The 23,593-nt window shown below is 48.1% G+C and overlaps 1 protein-coding gene across 2 annotated transcripts; it reads right to left on the reverse strand.

The window, feature by feature from the left end:
• Window positions 1-515: 515 nt before the first annotated feature.
• GOSR2 (golgi SNAP receptor complex member 2) lies at window positions 516-15,577 on the reverse strand. 2 transcript variants are annotated; one of them, XM_063403997.1, is made up of 6 exons: window positions 15,276-15,295; window positions 13,593-13,657; window positions 11,529-11,637; window positions 10,131-10,263; window positions 7,286-7,426; window positions 516-3,386 (listed from the first exon to the last, which is right to left on the reverse strand). In XM_063403997.1, exons 2-6 carry the CDS (start codon window positions 13,630-13,632, stop codon window positions 3,225-3,227), a joined length of 585 nt encoding a protein of 194 aa, XP_063260067.1. In that variant the 5' UTR covers window positions 13,633-13,657; window positions 15,276-15,295; the 3' UTR covers window positions 516-3,224. The 2 variants fall into 2 exon arrangements, with proteins under 2 accessions (XP_063260067.1, XP_063260065.1); XM_063403995.1 differs by lacking the exon at window positions 15,276-15,295 and adding an exon at window positions 15,474-15,577 and having other exon boundaries at window positions 518-3,386.
• Between the last annotated feature and the right edge of the window lie 8,016 nt (window positions 15,578-23,593).

Consider the following 23,593-nt stretch of genomic DNA (forward strand, 5'->3'; position numbering starts at 1 on the left):
AACACTATTGTAACAAATTCATGTTTAAGCCTGGTTAGCCAAAATTAGAATAAAATGCACTATTGTGAGAACACAGACACACAGGACTCAGAAACACCAATGCTGCTGTTGTTGCTATTGCTGTGACTGTCACTGATAAGACACGCACGGGACACAAACTGCTGCTGCCTCTGCTGCTGCCTCTGCTGCTGCTTCTGCTTGGGACTTAGGAACTTTATGCAGACTGCTGCAGACTTTAATAACTTTACCTTCATGGAACTGATTTAGCAATGCAATAAAGGACTTTGCTTTTACAACTACCCTTCAATGAAGACACCCCAAAAACTTGACACAGTGGGACCCATGTCCTACTGTGACCCCCCACAGCACCCCCGTGGCCCCCACCCCTGCAGACCCCTCCTCCATCCACAGTGAACCAGCATCAATCCTGGAACTGGTCCTCCTTCTTTATTTTGGCCCCAGCATGTTGATTAAGGTAAAAAAAAAACCCGTCAATTTGGTTGAAAAAAATCTTTATTCACAGAACATCACATGAATCACATCCCACCCTTGCTCCTTTATGTATAAAATACTGGTAAAAAGTTTTATTCCAGAGGCAAGTGAATTCCCAGAGTCCCCTCCTGAGAGAGCAGCTCACCCCAGAGCTGGAACTCGTGCCACAGTTTGGAAGCAGAAGGGAGGTGTTTGGTGAGGAAGGAAACACCACCAAGCTACAGCAGCAAAGCCTCCCGGGCTCCAGCTCCAGCTCATTTCCTTTGGCAGGGACCACGATCCCACCAGCTCCAGCTCATTTCCCACTGCATCCAAAGGGGAGATGTGGGGCTTGAAGGAACCACCCGTGTCCCTGCCATGTCCCAGGGCAGTGGAGGATTTTGGGTTTCACACAAACCACCTGAGATGCCCTTGGAAATCTCTTTGGACTTTACAGACACTACAAACGTGCCTGATGTCCCCAAATCCAGCTCCCCAGGTGGTTCCTTCAAGCCCCATGTGTCACCTTTGGGTGCCATGGGTAGCAAGGATACTTGGCTCACCAAGGGGAAATCAGCCTGTGCAGGGACAAGGAGACTCCAGAAGGCAAAATAAATCAACAGGAAAACATCTATTAAAATGCCAAGCTAGGCTCAGAAACAGAAAAACAATCCAGTTCCAGGTATCTTATGGCTCCTACCACAGTCCAAAAGGAAAGAGATTGGCCAGAGTCCCACCTTGGTGTAAGACAAACCCTGCTACACCAGGTCACAACTACAGAAACTTTAAACAATGACACCCTTAAACCCCAACACGGTAAAATCCACTGGAATTGGGAACTGAGATTTGCCAGGGACCCTTTGCAAGTGCTCAGCTGCCCTCTCAAAGGCTGAATCCATCAGATTTCACATCCAAATTAAGTTTCAGGCAAATTTGGATTTATGATTTCTATTACACAGCAAGACAGATGCTCCATCACTGCAGATTCCCTCTTTTCCTTTTAATTCCTTACTCCCTTGGCCTCAAATGAAAACAAGTTCCATGCTTGCTCTGCTACAGTAATTCCTTGGAAAACCTGGACAAATGGGAAACTCCAAGAGCAGGAAACACTTCAGAAGTATCAAACACATGGAGAAGGCCATGAACAGGGGCCACTGGTCACTCTGGGTGTCTGGCTGGGCCCCACCCCAGCTCTGCTCCCCAGCATGGCCCTGTCTCATGGCACATATTCCCTAAAATTCCTTCTAAAATTTTTTCAGTCATTAAAACCCTTTCTCCCAGTTTGCAACAGGGCACATAATGAAAGCAAAGCTCAATGCAGTGAGGAGAGAACGCAGAACTTGTGATTAGTTACTGATCCAGAGACCCACAACCATTCCAGACAGGAAACAGGGGAGGAATTGCCAGCACGAGGCCACATCCTCTGGACATGAGACATCTGTGCCACTGTAGGATATCGGGGAATGCTCCAGACTTGCCACACATGGAGAGGGAATGGATCTGTAGGGTGATTGAAATGGATGATGCCCAAAATCCCAGGATCCCTGGGATCCCTGTCTATCAGACACCCCAGGCTGCAGGGGAAGCTGTGCCAGACTGAGGTGAGGATCTCACATTGGAAATGTTTCACTGGGACAGGGAACGACCCCAAGGGACGAGTGCAAGGCAGCCCCACCCCCGGGAGGTGACAGTGTCCTTCACAGTGACTCCATAGGTGCAAAGGGGACCACAGGGAATGCCCTTCCCACGGATGGGGACGTCACCACCCCAAGGCACAAACCTGAGGAAACTCTCCTGACCAGGCTGATTTCCAGGCCTGTTTTGCTGATCCCACCATTCCTCTGGGGTGAGGAACCTGTTCCAGCTCTGTGAACACCTCCAGGGAGCACAGCGGGACTCACCTGCTCCATCCACTCACAAGTTCCAGCTCCAGAGCCCCAAAAACCCAGCCAGCACCTCAGGAAATGAACACAGCTCCCCACACCTCTGTGCTCCAGCATTGGAAATGTCATTTTTGGAGGCTGGATTTGGCAGAAGGCCTAGGGAGATGGCACAGGCCTGACGTGCATCCCAGTGGAAGTAGGAGGGAGCGGGCACTCAGCATCCCCTGGGAAGCAGCAGGGCAGAGAGGTACCACAACATCCCTCAGATGAGCAGAGCAGCATTTCAGCCTAAACCAGAGGGATCTGTGCTGGTTAATACTGTGTGTGAAGTTAACTGAGGTTTTAACCGTGTTCTAAGACTCTTCCCCACACATCCTCCTCCTCCTCCAAGCAAATGGAACCACAGATGGGAGCCCTTTACTTCCCAACTCTTTTTTCAGGCTCAGTCCCACAGGCTGAACTCAGGCCCATGAACACTGTGAAATTCTCTGTGCCGTTCCTGCACTGCAAAATGCAGGGCTCAGGTCAGTGCTGGCCAGCACAGGAAAGACTCACTGCATCCTAGGCTGTGCCTTTGCACCCTCCCATCCCTGTGTGCCCAAAGGGACATTCCTGCCTTGCTACAGCTGGGCATTTCTGCTTCCTATTAACCAGACCATTAAACCTGCAGGCTTGAGGGGAGAGCAGTAAAGGCCAGGGGTTATTTTCACAGGGCCATGCTCAAGCACAGCGTCCCCAGACACATCCATTTCCCGACGTGCTCTCCAAGTGGGATTTGTAAACTCTGAAGTCCACGGGAAGGGCTCACCCAAAGCAGCACCCAGAGGAAAGCCAGTCCTGGAGACAGTCCTCTTGCAGGAGGGCAGCAGCTCATGTCAGGTACTGCACCACGAGGAACATGATGAGGCAGGTGACGGCCATGCCCCCCAGCATGAGGAACTTGTCCTGGAAGGCGCGCTTCTCGATCAGCCGCATCACCGTGTTGGACAGGCCCAGCATGTTGGCAACGTCCAGGATCTTCTTGTGAGTGCCCTGAGGACAACAACACAGCAAAGACACAATCACCCTCGTGCTCTGAGCCTTCGAATGCCACAGCCCAGGAGTATTTCATCATGGGTGGTGAGTGATGGATTCTAATCCATGGAACTTCTCTCAGCCAACCATTCCACAAGAGGTGGCCACAGGACCCTGGAAACACCTGGATGTTTGGACTAATTGATTCATACACATGAACAGGAACGTGGTTAAAGACAAAACAATCTGTCTGGACACAGATAAGATAAAAAGTGTCTCAGAAAAATGCACTCCTTAGGGAGGAATAAGAGTTCTCCTGGTTCTGTTCCAGTCAGAGTCTAAAAAGAGCTTCAACCAGCCAAGGTGTTGTGTAGAGCTCCCCTTGCTGAAGTACAGTTCATACCTACAGAGACTGAGAAGATCCAGACACTTGCAAGGTAAATAGCAGAGAAAATGCAGATAAATATGTAATTAACGCCATTTTCTGAAATCCTTCCACAGAAAAGCACAGGGTGCTGCAGGCAGAACACCTGGTATTACTAGGAATATGGATCCCACCATTACATCAGCAGCAGGGACACAACAGGAATCCTCCTGCTTTGCTTCAGGGCAGTGGTTGGAGGAAACAGCATGAAATACAGGCACAGAGATGTGCTCCAGCACAGGCCAGGGTGGGATATCGCCCTGAGTGGGGAGAAGGGAGAGGACTCAGAGCTGCACAGTCCCGATGGCACGGGAGGTGAGAAGGACCCTTCCAGGAAAGCTGGACACCTGTGGGCAGGGAGAGCACTGAACCACAGCCAGACACTGGACAGGACCCTCCTCACACCCATGTGGGCACAGGGCAACTGCCAGGAGGGGCCCTGCCACACCAGGGACAATGGGCAGTCCCTCACAGTGACATCTGGACTGGCCCTGACACAACACCCCACCTCAGGATGCTGTAACACTTCCTTCATCTCTGAGCCAGGTCAACAGCACAGATACCCCTCACAATGCTGAATTCCATGGTTTGATTTTGAAAACTTCAGCCTCTCTTCTTTAGTCTACATTGTTTTTAGTCTCAAAAGAGTCAAAATGTGAAAATTGGGAATTGTTTTGAGTATAAACCTCACTCATGATCAGTAAGGCTCTCCAAGGGCAGAATTTAGACCAGCTATATTAGACCCACATGCAGAAGTTTCTCAGTCCATAAAACACAGATCTGCAATGCCAAACTACATCATCAGTGTCCTGTGTTCAAGGCAGTTCAGGCCCTTCACTGAAGTCAGGCTGTGTCTCTGCTAGTCCCACGTAATCTGTTTTCTCCAGTTCCCACACCCCCTGTTAACCCCCTGCAGACTGTTCGCAGGCTCAGCACCTTCCTGTCTCTGCAGAATCCTTTCAGAACAAAACTAAACCTAGCTGGGAGAACAGAAACCAAATATGAGGCTTTAAAATGAAAGAAAACAATAGAAAGAGAAAACTCTTCAATTCTTGCAGTCATGGAACAGTGGAATTGTACAACTGGATCAGTTAAAGTGACAATCTAGGAACACTCATTCCATACCTGTCTATTTATACCCAATATACACAAAGTTACAGAGAATGAAGCTATGAGTGTCCAAAGGAGGGATACGAGGGTGGGGAGGGGTCTGAGGGGCCGTAGGAGGAGCAGCTGAAGTCAGTTGTTCAGCTGGAGCAGAGGGGACTGAGGTCAGACCTCCCCAGGGGCTGCAGCTCCTCCTGAGGGGCAGCTCCAGAGACAGGGGACAGGAGCCAGGGAATGGCTGGAGCTGAGCCAGGGGAGGGTCAGGTTGGATATCAGGAAAAGAATCTTCCCTGGGTGCTGGCACTGCCCAGGCTTCCCAGGGAATGGCCCCGGCCCCGAGGCTGCCACAGCTCCAGGAGTGTTTGCACAGCGCTGCCAGGGATGCACAGGGTGGGGTTGTTGGGGGGTCTGGGCAGGGACAGGGGTGGCAATGGGTGATCCTTCTAAGATGGGATGTTCCAAGACTCCACATTAACCCACTTCTCTTTGTAAGGTGTCTCTACACCAGCTGCTTCTGCCAAATGTTCTCAGGCAACAAAGTCTGTGTCAGTGTAAGAAAAACTGAGTTAAGGGGAAAAGGAACATGAACAGACATTTCCTCATCTACGAGGGAGAAGCAGCATCCCCCTGAGCACCCAGGAACATGAAATCACAAACTGTGTGTATCAGCAGCCATGGACATCCAGCAATTCCCTGCTGCAGGGCTGGCCCAGAGCTCATGTGCCTGGCAAAGGCTGGAGAAGAGCCAGGAGGCCCAGGGAGACCCAGCAGCAACCAGGCAGGCACTGCCAGCCAGCAAGAGCAGCAGCAGGACTGGAGCTACTACAAGAAACAGCATTCCCTCATCCCTGCAGGGCACCAGGTCCTGGCAGCGCTCCTCTATGGCACAGGTGAGCTCTCCTGTGGTGGGATGCACCTTCTTCTCAGGAACCCTCCAGAATCCATGTGCTTCATCCAGGCCCTCATGAGAGACTACCTTGGATCAGTGATTTCCCAGCTTGGAGAATCAACTCCTGATGATTGCATGCTCCAGGCCAACGTGATCAGCCACCAAAGCAGCCCAGTGCTCAACACGGTGGACAGATGTCTACAATCCTCTCAGAGATGCAGGGACTTCAATGAAGGTGCTCTTTCCGAAAAGCATCCACAATCCCAATCTTCTCCCAGCACTAGAAATGAGTCCTCCCAGCCTCTTCCTCATGAGCTGGCAGCAGAACTCCTGCCTCTCCCCATCACTCCTGTGGCCAGACTGCTCAGCAACACCATTCCTCTGCAATCAACACTGAACCACCCACTGAGTTTTCTTCAAGGTTTTTCTAGTGATGGACCTTGTCTTAAAACAAATCCATACTCCCCAGGTCAGTGAACAATGACCTGAACCAGAAGCTGAAGCTCATCTTGGAAAGAACTCAGCTCCAAATTTTGCTTTAATGTCTCCACGTAAGATCTGTGGGTGCAGGGCCTGCTCTAAGGAGCAGAGCAGGAGCTGCAGCCCTGCTTTGGACCCTGTGCTGGTCCTGTGCAGGGCTCAGGGAACAGCAGGCAGCCTGGAACCCTGGGGACAGGACAGCAAAGTGCCCGTGCACACCCAGCTCAGCTCCCCAAGTGCCAGCTGGAGTGCACACCAGGCTTGTACTGCCTGCCACACCATGAAGCTGCAGGTGTGACAGACCTGACCAAATCTGGGATTTATGCCATTAAAAATGCCTAAATCTGGCAAATACATCCCAAAACAAAGCAGTGTCACAAAACTGAGAACAGCAGTTATCCCCATCAGAAGATGAATACAACAAACAGGCATTTCCCTACATTTTTCACCATTCCTGTTTCTCCCCAAACACTTCTTATTAAAAAGCTTTTTGTATCTTTGAGCTCTTCACTCAGAACTGACCATCACTTTGAGCAGTCTGTAAAATAAAAGACAAACATTTGCTATGAAGAGACATGCACAAATGCAGCTCTTATCAGCAGGGAAGGAGGGACTGTTGAGGTTCTTTATCTTTATTACTAATCTTAATCACAAGTGCTCTACACCAGCTTTGTGGCTGCTCTGAGCGATGCTCATCTGAACCAGCATCTCCCTACCAGCCTGTTACTGCCCCTCCTGGACAAAAGAATAACAATCAACCAAAGAAAAACAAAACATTCAGCACTCCAGATGCTGCCCCGCAGGTGAAGGGCAGCCAGCCCCAAGAGATCTTAAAGGTATTTCTAACAGGATGGTAAAATGTAAAGATTTCAAGTTGTTTAAATGAAGTTTTGGCCTTTCCAGCATCCTCAGATCAGAGCAATGTACTGCAACAACACATATATTGATTTTACTTAGCCTGATCAGCATGAACACAGAAAAATGTGGGGTCTTTCTGGTGAAAAATGATGCCCCCACCTTTAGTGTGACTCTCTGGTCCCTCAGCCCCTGCAGGATGTTGGTGCCACTGCCAATAAGCTCATCCATGCCTCGGTGGGCACTCTGCAGGGATTCATTAAACTGCAAGGTTTCGTCGATCGGGATGGTGGTGTCAGAGTCCTGTGGGGAAAGCAGGGACTCGGTTACCTGCTGGCTCAGAAACACAGCATGCACCAGCACACACGGCCACAACCGACAGGGCTGCGACGACTGGGCTTACACCTCTTTTTTATAATGATTTTAAATACCACATTGATATTGGAGTGAGAAGAGTCATTTAGAGACGATAGGAGGAAGCCAAAAGGCAAAGCTGAGCAGCTGCTCAACTGCAATGAGATCTCAAGGATGAAAAAAGCAAAAGTGGGGAAATTTTATAGTCTCAGTACGAAAGTGCACTGCAGGAGAGAACATCAAAGCTAACAGAGGGTGTTTAACAAGGTGTTAAACACCGAGAAGGTGCTTAGTCATTGATCACTGCAAGTGAAAGACTTGTGGAAGATTTCACAGCACATTTCTGAGCAACCAAAGGCCTGAAAAAAATGTTTGGAGATGACATTCTAAACATTTACAAAATAGTGCAAAATTCTGGCAGTGAGGGCAAACAGACATGGGCCTGGTTCCCTGACTCTGGCTCACTCATCATCCAGGGCCCTATTTTTTTAAAATATTAAGTATCAAATATTAAATATCAATATTAATATTCTTCATGGTTTTCCACAAAATATGCACTCCCTCAACTAGGAAATCTGACTCTTGAAATGGAAATAACAGGGCAAAACTCTAATCTGGACTGCACAGGAGGACAGGGATGGGATCACCCCTGCGTGCCAAAGGCCTCCAGGTCGCTGCTCTGTGGCCACCACTCCACCCAGAGGGGCAAGGAAACGGCTCCCTACTTCCACAGGGTTTGGAGCAGAACTGGGGCACTGCCAAGGGGTAAGTGTGGGGAACACTGACCACCTGCTCCAGGCACTCAGAACCACCCAAAGGCAGAACTCACAGCCACATGAATGAACAGCACTCCATGTGCCCAGCAGCTGCAGGGGACACAGATACAGCAGAACGTGCTCTGAACACACTCTTTGGTCAAAACACCAAATGTTCACCTCAAAATGCCATGCAGGACCCAAGGTCTGGTGCTGCCCTGCCTGGGCAGGGGTTCTGCTCTCTGTGGAGAAGGAAGAATCAGGGACAGAGCTCTCAGGGGCCCTGGATGAGCACACAAACCTGGGCCCCTGTGAATGCAGCACCAAGGCTCACACAAGTGTCTGAGCAGAAACACTTAGATTTCCATGTGAATAGCTCTTATTCCATATATTTAACAATCTTCAAAAGAGCAGATTTCATTCCTGTACAAGGGGTTTTTTCATCTGCTATAAGGCAGCAATAAAAATAGAGAAGTAGATCTGTGACCCCCCTCCCAAGGAGATGGGATGGCACCAGAGCTCTGTTTTGCTGCTTATGATATTCTCCAGATACAAGGAAAGGCTTTAAAGATAAAGACCATTTTTAATTCTGAATTAAGAAAACTGTTCAGAACACTGCTACAGCTTCCAAAAGCTATTCTGCATGTTCCAGTGATTTACTCACACACTCAGCTGACATCTCTGATAGAATAGAGAACTGTGGAAAACTGTAACCAAGAGAGGCTGATAACTGATAAATAAATCATCATTTTCCCATTAAAGGATTGTTTTAAAGCCACATATTTGTAACAAGCTAAAAATAAATACAAAATAACTGTGTATTTCTTTTCATCTATGATACCTTTCAAAATCTGAAAGAGAAAATAACCCGTTTGTTTTATATTTTGCATCTGTAAGCCTGCTACTGCTCTTTAAAACTGTTCCACACACGCGCCTTTTGTTTCTGAACAGCAAATTTTCCTGTAGGAAATCTTGTCCCTACTTGCAGGGAAACACCATAGTGTTTAAAAACAACAAATTGCAGTGTTTCTTTCAAGCCTTGTTTATCATTTTGAAATAGCCAACAAAATACCAGACATTATCTTTATGGCAGGCTTTGAGAAATGCACTGAACTGCCCAAACCTCAGTTATTTAGGATTGCTCACATTCTTTCTTTCTTGCCCTGATAATGACTGACAACACAGATAATGAATGTTAGGTGAAATGCCTTTAACAAAGAAGGGAAACGAAAAAGGAAATCAAACCAGAATTTAAAAATAGTATTAAAAAAAAACCAAAACCAAAACAAAACCCACAAAAAACCCCAAACCAAACCAAAAAAAAAACCAAAAAAACAACCAACCCCAACAACTAACTTTTCAGTTGCAGAAAAGTGAAATCTGAAAGCAAGCCTGCATTATTCAGAGCAAAACTCCTCCAGGAATTTGCACAGGGGGGACTTCCCAAGAACAGCTGGAACACATTCATGTTATTAAAAACTTTTGACTCATTTCTAGGCAAAATGCAAGGGCTTTGTCCCAGCTGTGTGATCTGTACACTGAAGTTTGCTGACACCTGCTGCCAGTGGGGTGTATAAAAGCCAGACTTTTCACAGATCTCAGGATGTGGCAGACATCTGACACAAATACAAGTGAAATGCACACTTTGCTGCCTACCTCACTGACCCTTTTACTCCTGCTACGTAAATCCAGGTGGAACTGCACTGGATAAAACAGGAGCTTCTGAAACCTTTTCCTGCTGCCTCAAGAGCCCAGCTTTTCCTCACCAGAGCAGTACTTTTTTCCCTACATATTTTGGTTCCTCTCTACTCCAGCAGCTTTCAGCAGTGCTGTTTACCCGCTGCCTGCCTCCCCCTGCTGGCTGTGAGCTCACAGTGAGCCCGAGCCCGGATATTTACGTTGGTGGTGAAGGTGCGGGCCAGCAGCTCCTCGCGCTGCCGCTCCTGCTGCTCCCGCAGGTACCGGCGGTGCTGGAAGTTCCTCAGGGCTGTCTGCAGGTGCTGCACGTCGTATTTCAGCTGGTCCACTCGCCTGCAAAGGAGCAACAGAGTGTTCAGAGTGTTCAGCAACACTGAAACACTCTGCTTTTCCTTTAGGAGCAAAGGAGCATCATAAATAACAGCAATGAATAACAGGGAACGATGGGTTCTACTTCTCTACATGATGCAGGACGTGCAGTGCTGGGCTGGAATTCCACCCCTACATCTTCCCTGTCTCGTTTTTCTACTACACAGGTGATTATTTCACAGGAGATTATTCAATTTGATCAATTATTTAGCCTCCAGGCTAATGACAGAATGTGAAGCAGAAGTCCTGAGCTGTCTTGGACATCCTATCCCATGGATTGTCTCTTCAGGTATTATATAACTGTATCCATTCCTCATTTAACACAGATTTGGAAAGATGGTAGGATTTGTACAGGTTCTATTTTATGACCCCTTGTTCACATAAAAGATGATGCTTTCCAGTTTCTTTAATTAGCATCATGTTCTGAAGTTTGAGGTTTTATTAAAAGGAGCACAAGAAGTCAGTGGGCAATACAGGAGACACCTCAGGCACCTCCACTGGGCTGAAACAAATCACATCCAGAACTCCACTGGCCCTGATTAAATTATTGATAAAATGTAATGTTTGATAACCAGACTATCCTGTTCTAGTGGACGGTGTTCTGCCCGTGGCAGGGGCTGGAACTGATCTTTACAAAGAAATCAGTGATTATTTCAGATACTGACCTCTTTCTTTAATACAGGTGACATGAAATCCACCCCTAATATTTACAAGGGCATTTTGAACTGAACATTAATAACTGAGTCACAGAATTAATTAACAACAGCAAGTCCTGATGTCCGTGGTCCAACCTCCTGCTCAAACTATTGCTGACTTTAGAAACCTCTTTATTTCAGTCATCAACAGCTTGGAAAATGGCCCAGAGAAAATGACACCAAATGAAGGAATTTTACTCTCTACATCCACAAATGCTATTAAAAGCAATTGATAGAGCATCCAAGTGTGTGTTGTGCTCATCTGAGAACAGAGCCATGAATCCAGCTGCATCACCAGTCTGGACTTGATGATCTTTGAGGCCTTTTACAACTTCAATGATTCTCATTATCCTGGGGTTAAATACAGCAAAATGATTTCACCTCTGTGCCTCAATTCTGGTGCTGTAGACCACAGACATCAGTTATGCAAAGCATAAGATTTTACACAAATCAAAAGGCAAAAGGCTTCAATAAATTTAATTAAAATAATTACAAAGACTACCCTGTATAATCACAGCAAAGCAGTGAACTCACAGTTTGGCATTCTGCCTCTTGTTGGGAGGTTCTTTGCTGGACAGGATTTCCAAACGTTCCAAGTTGCTGAATATGTTGTCTATTCTTGCCTGAATCTCATTTTCTACCACTGCAAGGAAATACAAACAGGATTTGACTTGAATTAGACAACTGCAATCTGATGAAGGCAAATGCTCAAAAGCATTCAAAGAAGTATGTACAACCTAACAGATGCAAATCTTTACTGGATGAAAATAATCAGGTAGCTGAGAACTATAAATATAATGAAATGTCACTTCTTCAGCTCAGTAATTTGATATTCTCACCTCTCCCTCCTCCTCTGAGAAGGCAGCTAGGAAAGCCCTGTTCCAGACATCTGACCTCTTTCCCCACCAGCTCCATGAATTAGGATTTGAAGCCCCCACATTCCCCCTGCAGCCCCTTCCTGCTCCCTCAGCAGGATTTGCTGTCACAAGAACACAGAGAAGCTTCATCAACCACCTGCCAATTCCTCCACGCATCAGGACCTCCCAGAAAACAACACTGAGCAGCACCCAGGGAAGCAAAGAGCACACACGACCTCAAATTTGCCCCTGGGTCTCACACTGACTCACATCCAGAGACAAATCAATCACATTGTCCTAATCCATCTCTCCATCATTTATTGCAGCTGAACTCAACAAAGGAGAGCTGACAGACAGTTACAGCAACTTCTGTCACACCAAACTACACCACTACACATTTTTCTGAGCAAGAAGGGACTGTTTGCTCAAAGTTGGAAAAGGCAAACTGCAAGTTTGATTTCCTGGCCCCTATTCCTGCTCTTCAACCATGGATAATCCTGTTTTCAATAAATTCTGAACTACACACTAGTATCTTAATAGAGAGAAATATATACATATATTAATTTATTTATTAACTATGTAAACTGGTGAACCAACTGTAAACTACATAATTCTATCTCTTGAAATGGCCTCAAGCAATTGAAGCAAAATGGCAAATTATATGAATTTTCAAGACTTTCAAAATCCCTCCCAGTGAACAGCAGTCTGGGAAGTCTGCCACTGCAGAAGGAGAAGTACAACCACCACAAAAACCACAACCAGAATTAGTAAGTTGCTATTTTTTGATAGGAAATTTATCATAGCCCTTCCTAGAGCCCACCCACACTTCACAATTGTGTCTAAGGTAAGGGAAGTCAGTGAACATGTGCAGAAATGCATCCAGTCAATGCAGTGTCCTTTCACCTCAGAAGTTCCTGATGAAACCCATAATTAGTGATTCATGCAGGAATCAAGGGTTCAAACACAGGTCCAAAATACACGTGCCAATTCTGCACTGGGGTGGAAAGTCCTGCCACACTTATCAGAGCATCTTATTACAGTCATTTATGAGCACAGGGTTATAGTCCAAATTTACTGAGGCAATTCAGACCTCATGGTTTCACACACTTCCCATAAGGAGCTGGAATTACAGGTTCTGACCCTGATGCAGCAGGAAAGTCAGGAGCATCCTGCTTAAATCCCAGCATCTCCTCCAGAAACTGCACTGAGCATCTTCAGGGGACAGCTGCCAGTTGAGGGAATAACAACACAGCAGGGCAGGCACAGTCACATCTCTCAGCTTTGTGAGCTTCTAACAAACCAGCCCAGAGATGCTCTCAGTCTGCAGCTCTGTCCACACCAAGGTGTTCATTAATTCAAGGTGTCCAAAAACCTCCACGAGTGCTGAAGGCCTGCACCAACACCCTGACCATGAGTTCCAAAAGCTAACAGCACCAAAAATCTGACATTCTACCATGACTTTAAAGAAGCAGCCACAGCAAGCACTCCCTGTCAGTTAAAGGATTATAACAAGAAGATGAAGCAAATTCTTGTCCTGTCTCTTCTGCTCTGTCCTCATACAGAACATCACCTTATTGAAGTCAAACTGCAACACAATTTCAGTGCATTCTGAATTGGTGATGTGCCTCAGCAGCTGATCACAATGACTCAGGAGCTAAACTTGTTCCAATAATGAGTGTAAATGTGATGAGAAGGCATACAAAAATGCAAACTAACTCACTCTCCCTCTCTCATTACTTACAGTGCACTGACTCCTTGTCTGAAGTCTCCAGGCGCCCCATGTAAGACTGGACCTCATGGACCTGCCTGTCAGGAGATAAAATGAACAGAAAAGTCACTTGTCTGTTAACAGCCACAAAATCATTTCTCCTTTTCAGCTTCTTTTACTGAAATGCACTTTTTAGAACAGCACAGGAACCAGCAACACAGTGTCAGAGCAGGCAGCCCATTCCTGACCACCAGCCCAGGTCCTCAGCAGGAAACAACTCTGGGCTCTCACCTCAAGTACTTGCACCTACAAAGTGACTTTATTTTAAAACAGAAATGAAGGTGAAAATTAATTTCATTTCGTAACTAATTATTCTGTACAACAAATAAATTAAAAAGAAATTAAAGTGACTTTGTAGGTGGGCTTGCACCTACAAAGTATCTTTATTTAAAAACAGAAATCAAGCTGTAAATTACAGGAAGCACGGAACAGCTTTTCTACAACAAACAGCTTTTCAGCCTGGTCTGGAGACACCCAAGAGGAGAAGGTGAATAAGGAATGATTTTCACTGTCTCAAAATATGTGAATTCACAGGCATCAAGTGAAATTAAAAGCTTGTAACTATAAGAAAAGACTACTATTGCTGGACAAGCAGTGGCATAGGAAAACAAAAGGAAAAAACATATTGATGGTTGTTAAATTCTTCTGGAACTGGGTTTTAAGGTCCCTTCCAACCTGAACCATTTAATGATCACAAAATAAGGCACCACAGAAATGGGAAGAGGACAACTTCAGTCCCATATCCCTGACAGCTGCTCTTATGTTCCTGCAATCCCAGATCTCCAGCAGAACGTCCTGCTCCTCCCTACAGGGTGACTCGGTGTCGTTATTCAATGACAGAAATGATGATTCAATACAAGATTCAATTTAGGTCTCTTACCACCCCACCTCCCTTAACAGAGCCCCACAAAGATGCAGATTACCCTGGAAATTTGGAATACCTGCTTAACTGTGTCCTTTGGCCCCTTTCCCGTGAGTTATTCCATGTGGATTAGCAACAGAACCACGAGAACTTTTGCCATATTTTGCAATTCCCACACCACTCCTCCCTCTCCAGACCGGCATTATCTGTGCAATGTGGGATTTATCCTCAAGGAGCCACACGCCTCCAGAGGAGGTTTAAACTGCGGCAGCCGGACCCCTCAAACCCTGCTGCAAAAATCCTTACAAAGGGGTGTGCTTTAAATAAACCTCTGTCAATAAGCGGGAATCCCCGTTCCCGGTGCCCCGGGCCGGCCGAGCCCTCGGGGCTGACGTGGCACACGCGGCGCGGGGCTCTGCCCCCGCTCGGGATGGGGTTTTATTGGGAAAGGCTTTTAAAGGGCGCTGAGGTCTGTGGGGTGTCGGCCCCGGGCTCCCGCACACCGGGCCCGACCCACGCTCCTCACAGCCCGGCCCTCACACACTCGGGCTGCGGTTTCCTCCGAGCCTTCAGACAACTGCTGGTTTGACAGTACAGCCCCTCACACACCCCTCACACACACCCCAGTCCCTCACACACACCCCAGTCCCTCATACACCCCTCAGCCCCTCACACACCCCTCAGCCCCTCACACACCCCTCACACACACCCCAGTCCCTCACACACACCCCAGTCCCTCACACACACCCCAGTCCCTCACACACCCCTCACACACCCCTCAAGCCCTCACGCACTTGTTGGTTTGCTGGTACAGCCCCTCACGAACCCCTCAGCCCCTCACGAACCCCTCAGCCCCTCACGCAGCCCCCCAATCCCTCACACACTTGTTGGTTTGCTGGTACAGCCCCTCACACACCCCTCAGCCCCTCACACACCCCCCAATCCCTCACGCACCCCTCAGCCCCTCACGCACCCCCCAATCCCTCACACACTTGTTGGTTTGCTGGTACAGCCCCTCCATCCCGCACCGGCTCCGCTCCGCACACGTCGCCTCCCGCCACTTCCGGCCCCGCCGCCTCTCGCTGCTTCCGCTTCCGCCTCCCCCGGGCCGCGGTCCCGCCCCCGCGCCCCGCACGGCCGGCAGGGGGCGCTGCAGGACCGGCGTGGCGCGCGCGGGGCGGGGCCGTGAGGGGCCGTGAGGGGCCGTGAGGGGCCGTGAGGGGCCGGGAGGGGCCGTGAGGGGCCGTGAGGGGCCGGGCTCGGGCCGCGCTTCCCACACGAACCATCCACGGCTGACTCCGTCTGCAGTGTGGGGAGCGGCGGCTGCAGCCTCCGGGCACGGCCAGCGGAACGGGTGTCAGCTGCGAGAGCCGCCAAGGGTCGCGGAACTGCATCCCCCGCACGGGAGCATGGAATGGATTCATGGCACAGTGCACAGAGCCATGGCAGGGACACCTTCCACCACCCCAGGGTGCTCCAAGCCCTGTCCAGCCTGGCCTTGGACAGTTACAGGGGCAGCCACAGCTGCTCTGGGCACCCTGTGCCAGGGCCTGCCCACCCTCCCAGGGAACAATTCCATCCCCATATCCCTTCCCACTTCCCTCTGGAAGTGGAAGCCATTCCCTGTGTCCTGACCCTCCAATCCCTGTCCCTAGTCCCTCTCCAATTTCCTTGGAGCCCCTTTAGGCCCTGGCAGGGTCTCTCAGCTCTCCCTGGGGCCCTCTCCAGGTGAACACGCCGAGGTCTCCGGCCGTGGCTCCAGGCAGAGGCGCTCCAGCCCTGGAGCAGCTCCATGGTCTCCTCCCCTGAGCAGCTCCACATCCTCCTGATGCCGAGGACACAGCTCTGCAGGTCACCTCTAGGAGTCCAGGTCACCTCTAGGAGTCCAGGTCACCTGGAGATGCAGATACTGTGCTGATACTTCCTTCCTCATAGGATGAATTCTACATCCAGCTAAAATCCCTTCTAAAACAGCTCTTCATGCTCTTTCGTCATCATTACACCTGTCCTGCACTGTGCCTTGCTGTCCCATTCAGTGTTTCATTGCCAGGGAACTGCCTGCACTTCACAGGTTTGTTCACACACAATCACAGTCAGTTTAGGGTATCCATCCTCCAAACACTTTTGCTTAATAATCTTGTTTTTTCTTCATACTTAGAGATACACTAAATTTTCTACAGCAGGATATCACCCATTCATGGTGGAAGTGCAGGTTCCTCTCCTATCTCACAGAGCTTTGCTCTGGGGCTGGATGAGAGGCTGCTTTTTCAGTTTACTCTTCATTGTTTGGACCAGATAATCCACCACAGCTGAAGCCACAACTCTTCCTTGTGTGTACTGGGCTACAACACCCAACATCTTTATGGTCAGAGTCTGCTGAGCCACCTGAATTTCTGTCACCTTTTACTTCATGGGTAAAGCAAGGAGAAGGTGAATTATTAAAAACCCAACGTGGTGGGGAGGTGTAGCCCAATTAGTCAGGGCAGCAGGACATCAGAGGCACAGGTACAAACACTGATGGATTAAAAAGCTCAAATTAGGATCACAACTCTGTCTTGCCACTGTTGTTTACTGGAAAATAGTTCTTGTCAACAAATGTAACTTCATGCTAATAAGAGCTTGATTGGGAAAAATTGGGAAAGGCTTGTATTCTGTAAACATTTAACTCTCTACCACAAGATCAATAATTTAAAAGTCTGTAGTTTCTGTCCTCGTGGTCCAGACAAGCACTCAGCTCTTCTTCTCCACTATTTCTTCCCTCTTTTAAATGTTGTAATTTTATACTTGTTCCTCAGGCTTTGAATTCCCCCTGACTTTGAGCTGATTCTGCCCTTTCTGGGTTTGTGCTACTTGTCCCTTGTGCTGTGATGTGAAGGGAAACCTGCTTTATCAACAAGAATGATGTCTTAAACTGGCTTCATCCAGATAAAACACTCTAATACTATTGAATAAAATACACTGATTTAAATCCTAAACTTCCTTCAGAAACTTCAGCCTTGTCCTGCACTTGACTTCGGTGAACCAAAATAACTGTACAGCAAAAATTCAGGCTATTGAAGGATGACAAATGTTGGAGGAAAAGTGAGAAATTATTTTCAGAGGTGGGGAAGCTGAAGGCAGACACCTCCTGATGTGAGACTGGGCAAATTGGGAAACCTGGAGGCCGGAACAGTCTCCAAAGTGTTTGGTTCCTTCTGTTGTTGCTCATTTGCAGTTCAGGGTGAGCACCTGAAGAATGCAGTCTTGTCACAGGAGAGCACGTCCCTGAGCACCACACAGATATAAAAGAGGGAAACAACAACACATCTTTAATTAATGAGAGATTCTGTCCCTGTGGGCCCATCAGATGATGCATCAAACTTAGTCTGCCCTGCCCTGCCATGCAGCCATCCAGGCCTCTGGCAAGAGATTATCCCCTGGATGTCAAACAGCAACTCAAGCCCCAGAAATCACATCAGCCCAAGGATAAACAGCATATCAACAACACCATTAACTGCAGCAGTAACAAACGCATTTGCTCCCCGTGCTTTGCTCCCCCTTCCCTGAGCCATTAGACCCCGTTTTCAAACACTTCTGGAAATAGATTGAATGGAAATAGACTCTGGGATTCCCTCCTGGCCACGGTTGTGAGAGGTATCACAGGAGCCCTGATGAAATGGCAAGCACTGAAATACAAGAACAGATTTCTGTTCTTTTGTGAAGAAATTGATTTTTGCCAGGAACAACATGCTGCAGCCCAGCATCTATTCTTGTTAGACTTCAAGTCCTTCCAGGAGAAGTCCTTCAGCAAATTGGCTCATTTAGACACAACAGCCAGGAGCATGGAGAGGAAAAAAAGGGTTTTGTTCAAGGAAAGCCTCTGTATTGTAAACAGGATAAAAGGGGATGGAGAGAGTCACTTATCACTGTCTCTCATGTCCCCAGGTCATTCCTGTGTAGCATCTACTGGAGAAAAAGGATTTCATATTCGCTGCTCTCCCAGAAACCCAACTGGGGGATTTTCTCTATCACACAATCTGCAGACTCCGTGTGCATTCAGCAGCAGCTTTCAAACCCCATTGCTCTTTCCCCATTGCTCTCCTCTGCCTTGTGAAGCCTGGCAGCACCCAAGGGAGAGCTGGATCCTCACAGGGTCTCCTTTGCTCTGCCTGCACCAGCCCAGGTCCCCTCACAGCCATGGGACTGGGGGTTCTCTCCAAAAACTCGGATGCTCTGTTTAATATCAGACCCAAATAATTCATCTCTCCCTGTTTCTCTGAGCGTGATTCCATCAGGCACAGAAACTCTCTGCCCCCCTCCCTCTCTCTCTTCCCCCTCTCTCTCATTTTGGGGCACTCTTTGCATGCTTTGCTGATACAAATAACTGTGGCTTTCAAAACAAAGGAGTGCCGAACCCCAGGGCATTCCGCCCGGGAGAGGCGTTTGGATGAGTGCTTGATGGAGACTCCTGTGAGTCCAGCTGCAGGCCATGGGCTGCGTGTCCCAGCTCTGACAGGCTCCCGGACACAAGGCAGACCTCACAGCACGCCTCTCAGCACTTCCAGCCTGGGGAAGGGGGCAAAACGAGAAGGGGAGACATGACAAGAATGCTGGAGACTCATCTATCAAATTTCTCAAGCTTTTGGGTGATGTGCTGGACCCAGGTCTCCCTGGGCAAGGAGTTTTTTAAAGACACATTGCACCTTCCTGCTCATCTTCCCAAATTAAGAATGTTTCTGCACAATTGTCACAGTTTTGAGACTGATCTGTGACCATGAGAGTCACAAAAGCTCAGACCATCATTCCCTTCTGCCTAAATATCCCAGGGAAAGGGATATGGAAAGGATGGGGAAGGCCAGGCCAAGGAAAAAAGGAGTCAAGGAGCATCTCTGCAATTTCACTCCCTCCCTCCCTTCTGTAATGATGCCAGGGAAATATGGCAGAAATAGGAATAAAAACAAAATATACCCTGGGGTGAGACACGCTGCAGCATCCTCCAGGCTGAGGGATCTTTGAGACACAAATAGCTGGAGGTTTGGAGAATATCCCGGGCAAGTGTATTTTCCTCCTGCTTTCATCCTTCCCTGCTGGCAGCCACACAGGGCTGCTGGAGGTGAAATACTGACCTTGATGGATTTTTGGTGCAGGTACCACATGGCTCTGTTAGTAGCCCCTCGCCTCCACTGCACTATAAATGTTATATTATCATAATAATGATTAAACACAACTCAGTTTCCATGTAGGACTGAGTTTCTCCTGCCTTTTCCCTGCTGATCCTGTCTGTTTGACCTTATCAATGAAATTCAGGAAACAGGAGCAAAGAGCCTCCTCCAACAGAGCCAAGGAGGCAGAAGGGGCAAGAAATTACATTGCCTTCCCCAGACAGTGCACAAATTAAATTCCAATAATCCTGCCACTACTCCTTCCTATTGCCCAGCATCAGGAACCTGTTAGGAGCCTCAGCTGCCTTCAACTGAAATGGCATCCCCCTTCAATTCCAAATCCCACAGAAATCTCTGAGTTTCAGCCTTAAAATCTCTGGCTCTGAGAATCTTTTGAATTTATTGTGTAACGCTGTTTGATACATGAATGTATTACAGCAGATTCTGGGCACTATTAACCCTGGACTGGATGCATAATGTAACACTTACATAGGAAAATCTTAAAATCTGTGAGCAATACCATGTGCCGTTATCCTGATTTTTCCAGGGATCAGTTCCCTGACAGTCTCTCTGAAATTTGTCAGGTTAAGAATTCCATTGAAATTAAACAACATCATCAGCTGCTTTGGGAAATTTAGGGGCAGATCTTTTATGTTCTCTTTCGCACTGAATAAACAGCCATTTCCTGGGTCTAATTATGGCAAACCAATCCGGATAACTGTTCATTAGCTTAATAGGTTAATGCTGAACTGTTTCGCAAGTCAAATCTGGATGTCAATCTGCCTCATACTCACATTTTGTCAATATGGGGGATCTTAAAAAAAAAAAAAAGTGAAAATCGTTTTCATCTGCATTTCATCCACGGGGTAATCCAGGCATGAGGAGCTGGCAGTGCCGGGTCCCTCTCCCCGTGTCTCCCCGGCTGGCTGGGATGCTGCAGGGGCTGTGCTCTGTTTGTTGTTAAAGCAGCCTGACACAAAGAGGCCCCGGGAGCTGCATGCACCCACAGGATGGATGTCGGCTCCTGTCAATCCAGCCCAAGTCCCCAAGAGGGAAAATGGGATTGTCTGCAGCGGTGAGGGGGAGAGCTTTCTCAAGAATGTCATAGAGGAATTTTCCTTAAACCTTCCCCAGTGATCTGAACAAAACCTTCCCAAGGCTCTTGTGTTAATGAAGACCAGGAGAAAGTGTGGGGATGGGATGGAGGTGTAAAAGATGGAATTCACCACTCAGTCCTGCTTGGCAGCTCCTGTGCCAGAGTCACAGAATCATGGAATGCCAGGATGGTTTGGGTGGGAAGGAACTTTAAAGCCCATCCAGTGCCACCCCTGCCATGGCAGGGACACCTTCCACTGTCCCAGGCTGCTCCCAGCCCCATCCAGCCTGGCCTTGGACACTTCCAGGGATCCAGGGGCAGCCACTGCTTCTCTGGGTAGCTCCTGTGAGTCCATAGTAGCCAGCCTGGTATTGCTCAATATAATCACAGCAGAGTGGTGGTTTTCAGGCCGTTTCCCAGCACCCAGGTAAGTCAGGTGCTCTGTGAGGAGGGTCCCAGGAGTTTCTGATAGCCCAGGAAGCTCTGGACTGGAGTGACACTCAGGAATGCACAGCACAGTTGGAGACAGGGATGCCTTTGGAGTGGATCTCTTTACCAAGCTTGCACACAATACACAACACACCCACTGAAGAGAAGATCCAGCTCTAGCAGACTCTCCTGATGCTCCTACAAACCTTTTCCTAAGGTATTTAATTTTGCCATCTTCTCACAAGACGGTTTTAGTACCTGTGGGTAACATGAATTGTATTTCCTTGGGGCTGGAAAACACCTGCCAAGGCAGATTGTGTCTCATGAGCTTTTCTATTCCCTAAGATGGAGGCTCCCATCAAAGACTGGATGGCAGTGGTGTGGCTCAGCCTCCCTGGCAGCGGGCACAGCTGGAGCTGCACATGTGCCCAGGGACATGAGGTCACTCCTTGGTGTGGTGGCATGTCCCCACCTGCCAGGATGTCTGCAGGGACAGGGACGGTGCCACAGCGGGGGCTGGGAGTCTGCCTGTGTTGCAGATCTTATCTCCAGTGATTAGCTGGCCCTGCTGCACTGCTCCTGCTATCCTGAGCCATCTGTCAATTTGCTGCTTCTATTTCAAATTCAGAGAAGGGCTTGTTTTCCCTAAAGCTTATCTGCTTTTTCTGAGCAGACTAAATGGTCTAATCACAAAAAATCTACCTCCAGCAGCCAGCCTTGCACCTCTTACCTCACATTTCATACTCCTCCCAGATCCAGTTGCATTTCCCACTCCAGTTACTGATCCCACTGGCAGCAGGTTTTTATTTGCCCCACTAAAAGACAGGTGGGTTTAACACCAAATGAAATCTGCAAAATTACATCTACCACTCTTCCTTGTTTTAATGAAATGGATTTCCTTTACAGGTCTTCCAAGTTTGCCAACACTGTCCCACTTCCACAAGCATGATGCTGCATGCTGGGGACATAAGAGGTGGCACAGGAGCTCCAAGATTTACTGCTCTCTCCGAGTGTTTTGGATTTTCCCATAATCATTTTAGTCTCTGGTAAACCGATGTGTCCTAAGTCTACTCAGGAGTTCTCATCTCCCTGGTCATGCTGCCCACAGCCAGGGCAGTTCCACTGACAGCAAAGTGACCGTGCATCATGAAGAGATTGATTTTTTTTTAAATATAGTTCTCATAATGTTTTCTTCTTATTTTTGGAAAGGTATCTGAAATTCAAGAACACTCTCTGTTGGCCACATCCACCACTGAATTAGCTATAGCTTGCTGTCCTTGTCAACCTGAATTTTCCAAGATAAAAGTTTTAACTCCTGCTGGACAATTTGATGAATTATAAAAAATATATAATATGATAAAATTATATGCTATAATTATATTACTGTAGAATATTATAAATGTGTGTTGGTAACAGGCACTCACAGCTTATCCTTACCTGCCCAGTCGCAGATTTTTCTGCATCACTTCCCTGCAGCCTCCAAACCAAGTAAGTTCTTTGTTCACAGCAAGTGGTGCAAAATCAGCCCATCTCCACAGATGGCAGAAGACTTTGGTGCATTTTCACCTGCCAATACCTTTTTCCCAATGTCCACGGCACGAGCTGGTTGGGAGAACCACTCTTGCTTCCCCCAGTCACTTTACGTTTCTGCTACAGCTGTTTTAAAGCACTGAATTTTTGAGTGTTTCCGATGCCACAGCCTTCACTTGCATGAGCTAAAATTAGAACTATCACAAGTACTTTTGGGGAATTTTTATACTCAAAATAAAAATATCATTTGCATTGCAGTTTAATTGTTCTGGCCTGTGTCAGGTGAGGTGATGCCTCAAACCTGTGTGATAAATGCCATTATCTGAGTTGTCAGGCTGAACAAAGGATGCTCACAAAGTGCCCACTTTGAATCACCAACCAAAGACAGAGGACATCTGAAGACAGACAGAGGAACAGCAGAAAGAGATATGCCAATCCTATGCAATCACCAAGCACATCACCCTTGTCGAGGAGAGCTGGGTTTGCCAAGACCACAATAATGATTGCACTGGCCCTCGAGCTCAGCCTTGTGTGGATTTGCAATGTAAATCCCTGTCCCTGCTCCTGCCAGCACTGCCTCCCCAGGATCCACAGCAGCAGCAGCAGCAGCAGCAGCAGCAGCAGGGCCATTCCTGCATTCTGGCACCTCTGCCTTCCCTGTGCCCCTGCTGACACCGCTCCTGCCCACACTGCAGGGCTGGGCACAGAGAGGCTGGCAGGCAAAGCAAGCTCTGTCTGCCTGGACTCTGCCAGCAGCAGGCAGGACGTGGCTGGAGGTGATTCAGTGTGGAGTGGAACTCACCCTGGGGTCCCTCTGTGGGACAGAGCTCACCCTGGGGTGCCCCACTGCCACAGTGCCAGTGAGCTCAGCAGGAGCCCCCCATGGCAGCACAGCTGGCTTGGCATCAGGAGGTCA

Source organism: Prinia subflava, chromosome 8 (assembly GCF_021018805.1).
Source record: "Prinia subflava isolate CZ2003 ecotype Zambia chromosome 8, Cam_Psub_1.2, whole genome shotgun sequence".
NCBI lineage: Eukaryota > Metazoa > Chordata > Aves > Passeriformes > Cisticolidae > Prinia > Prinia subflava.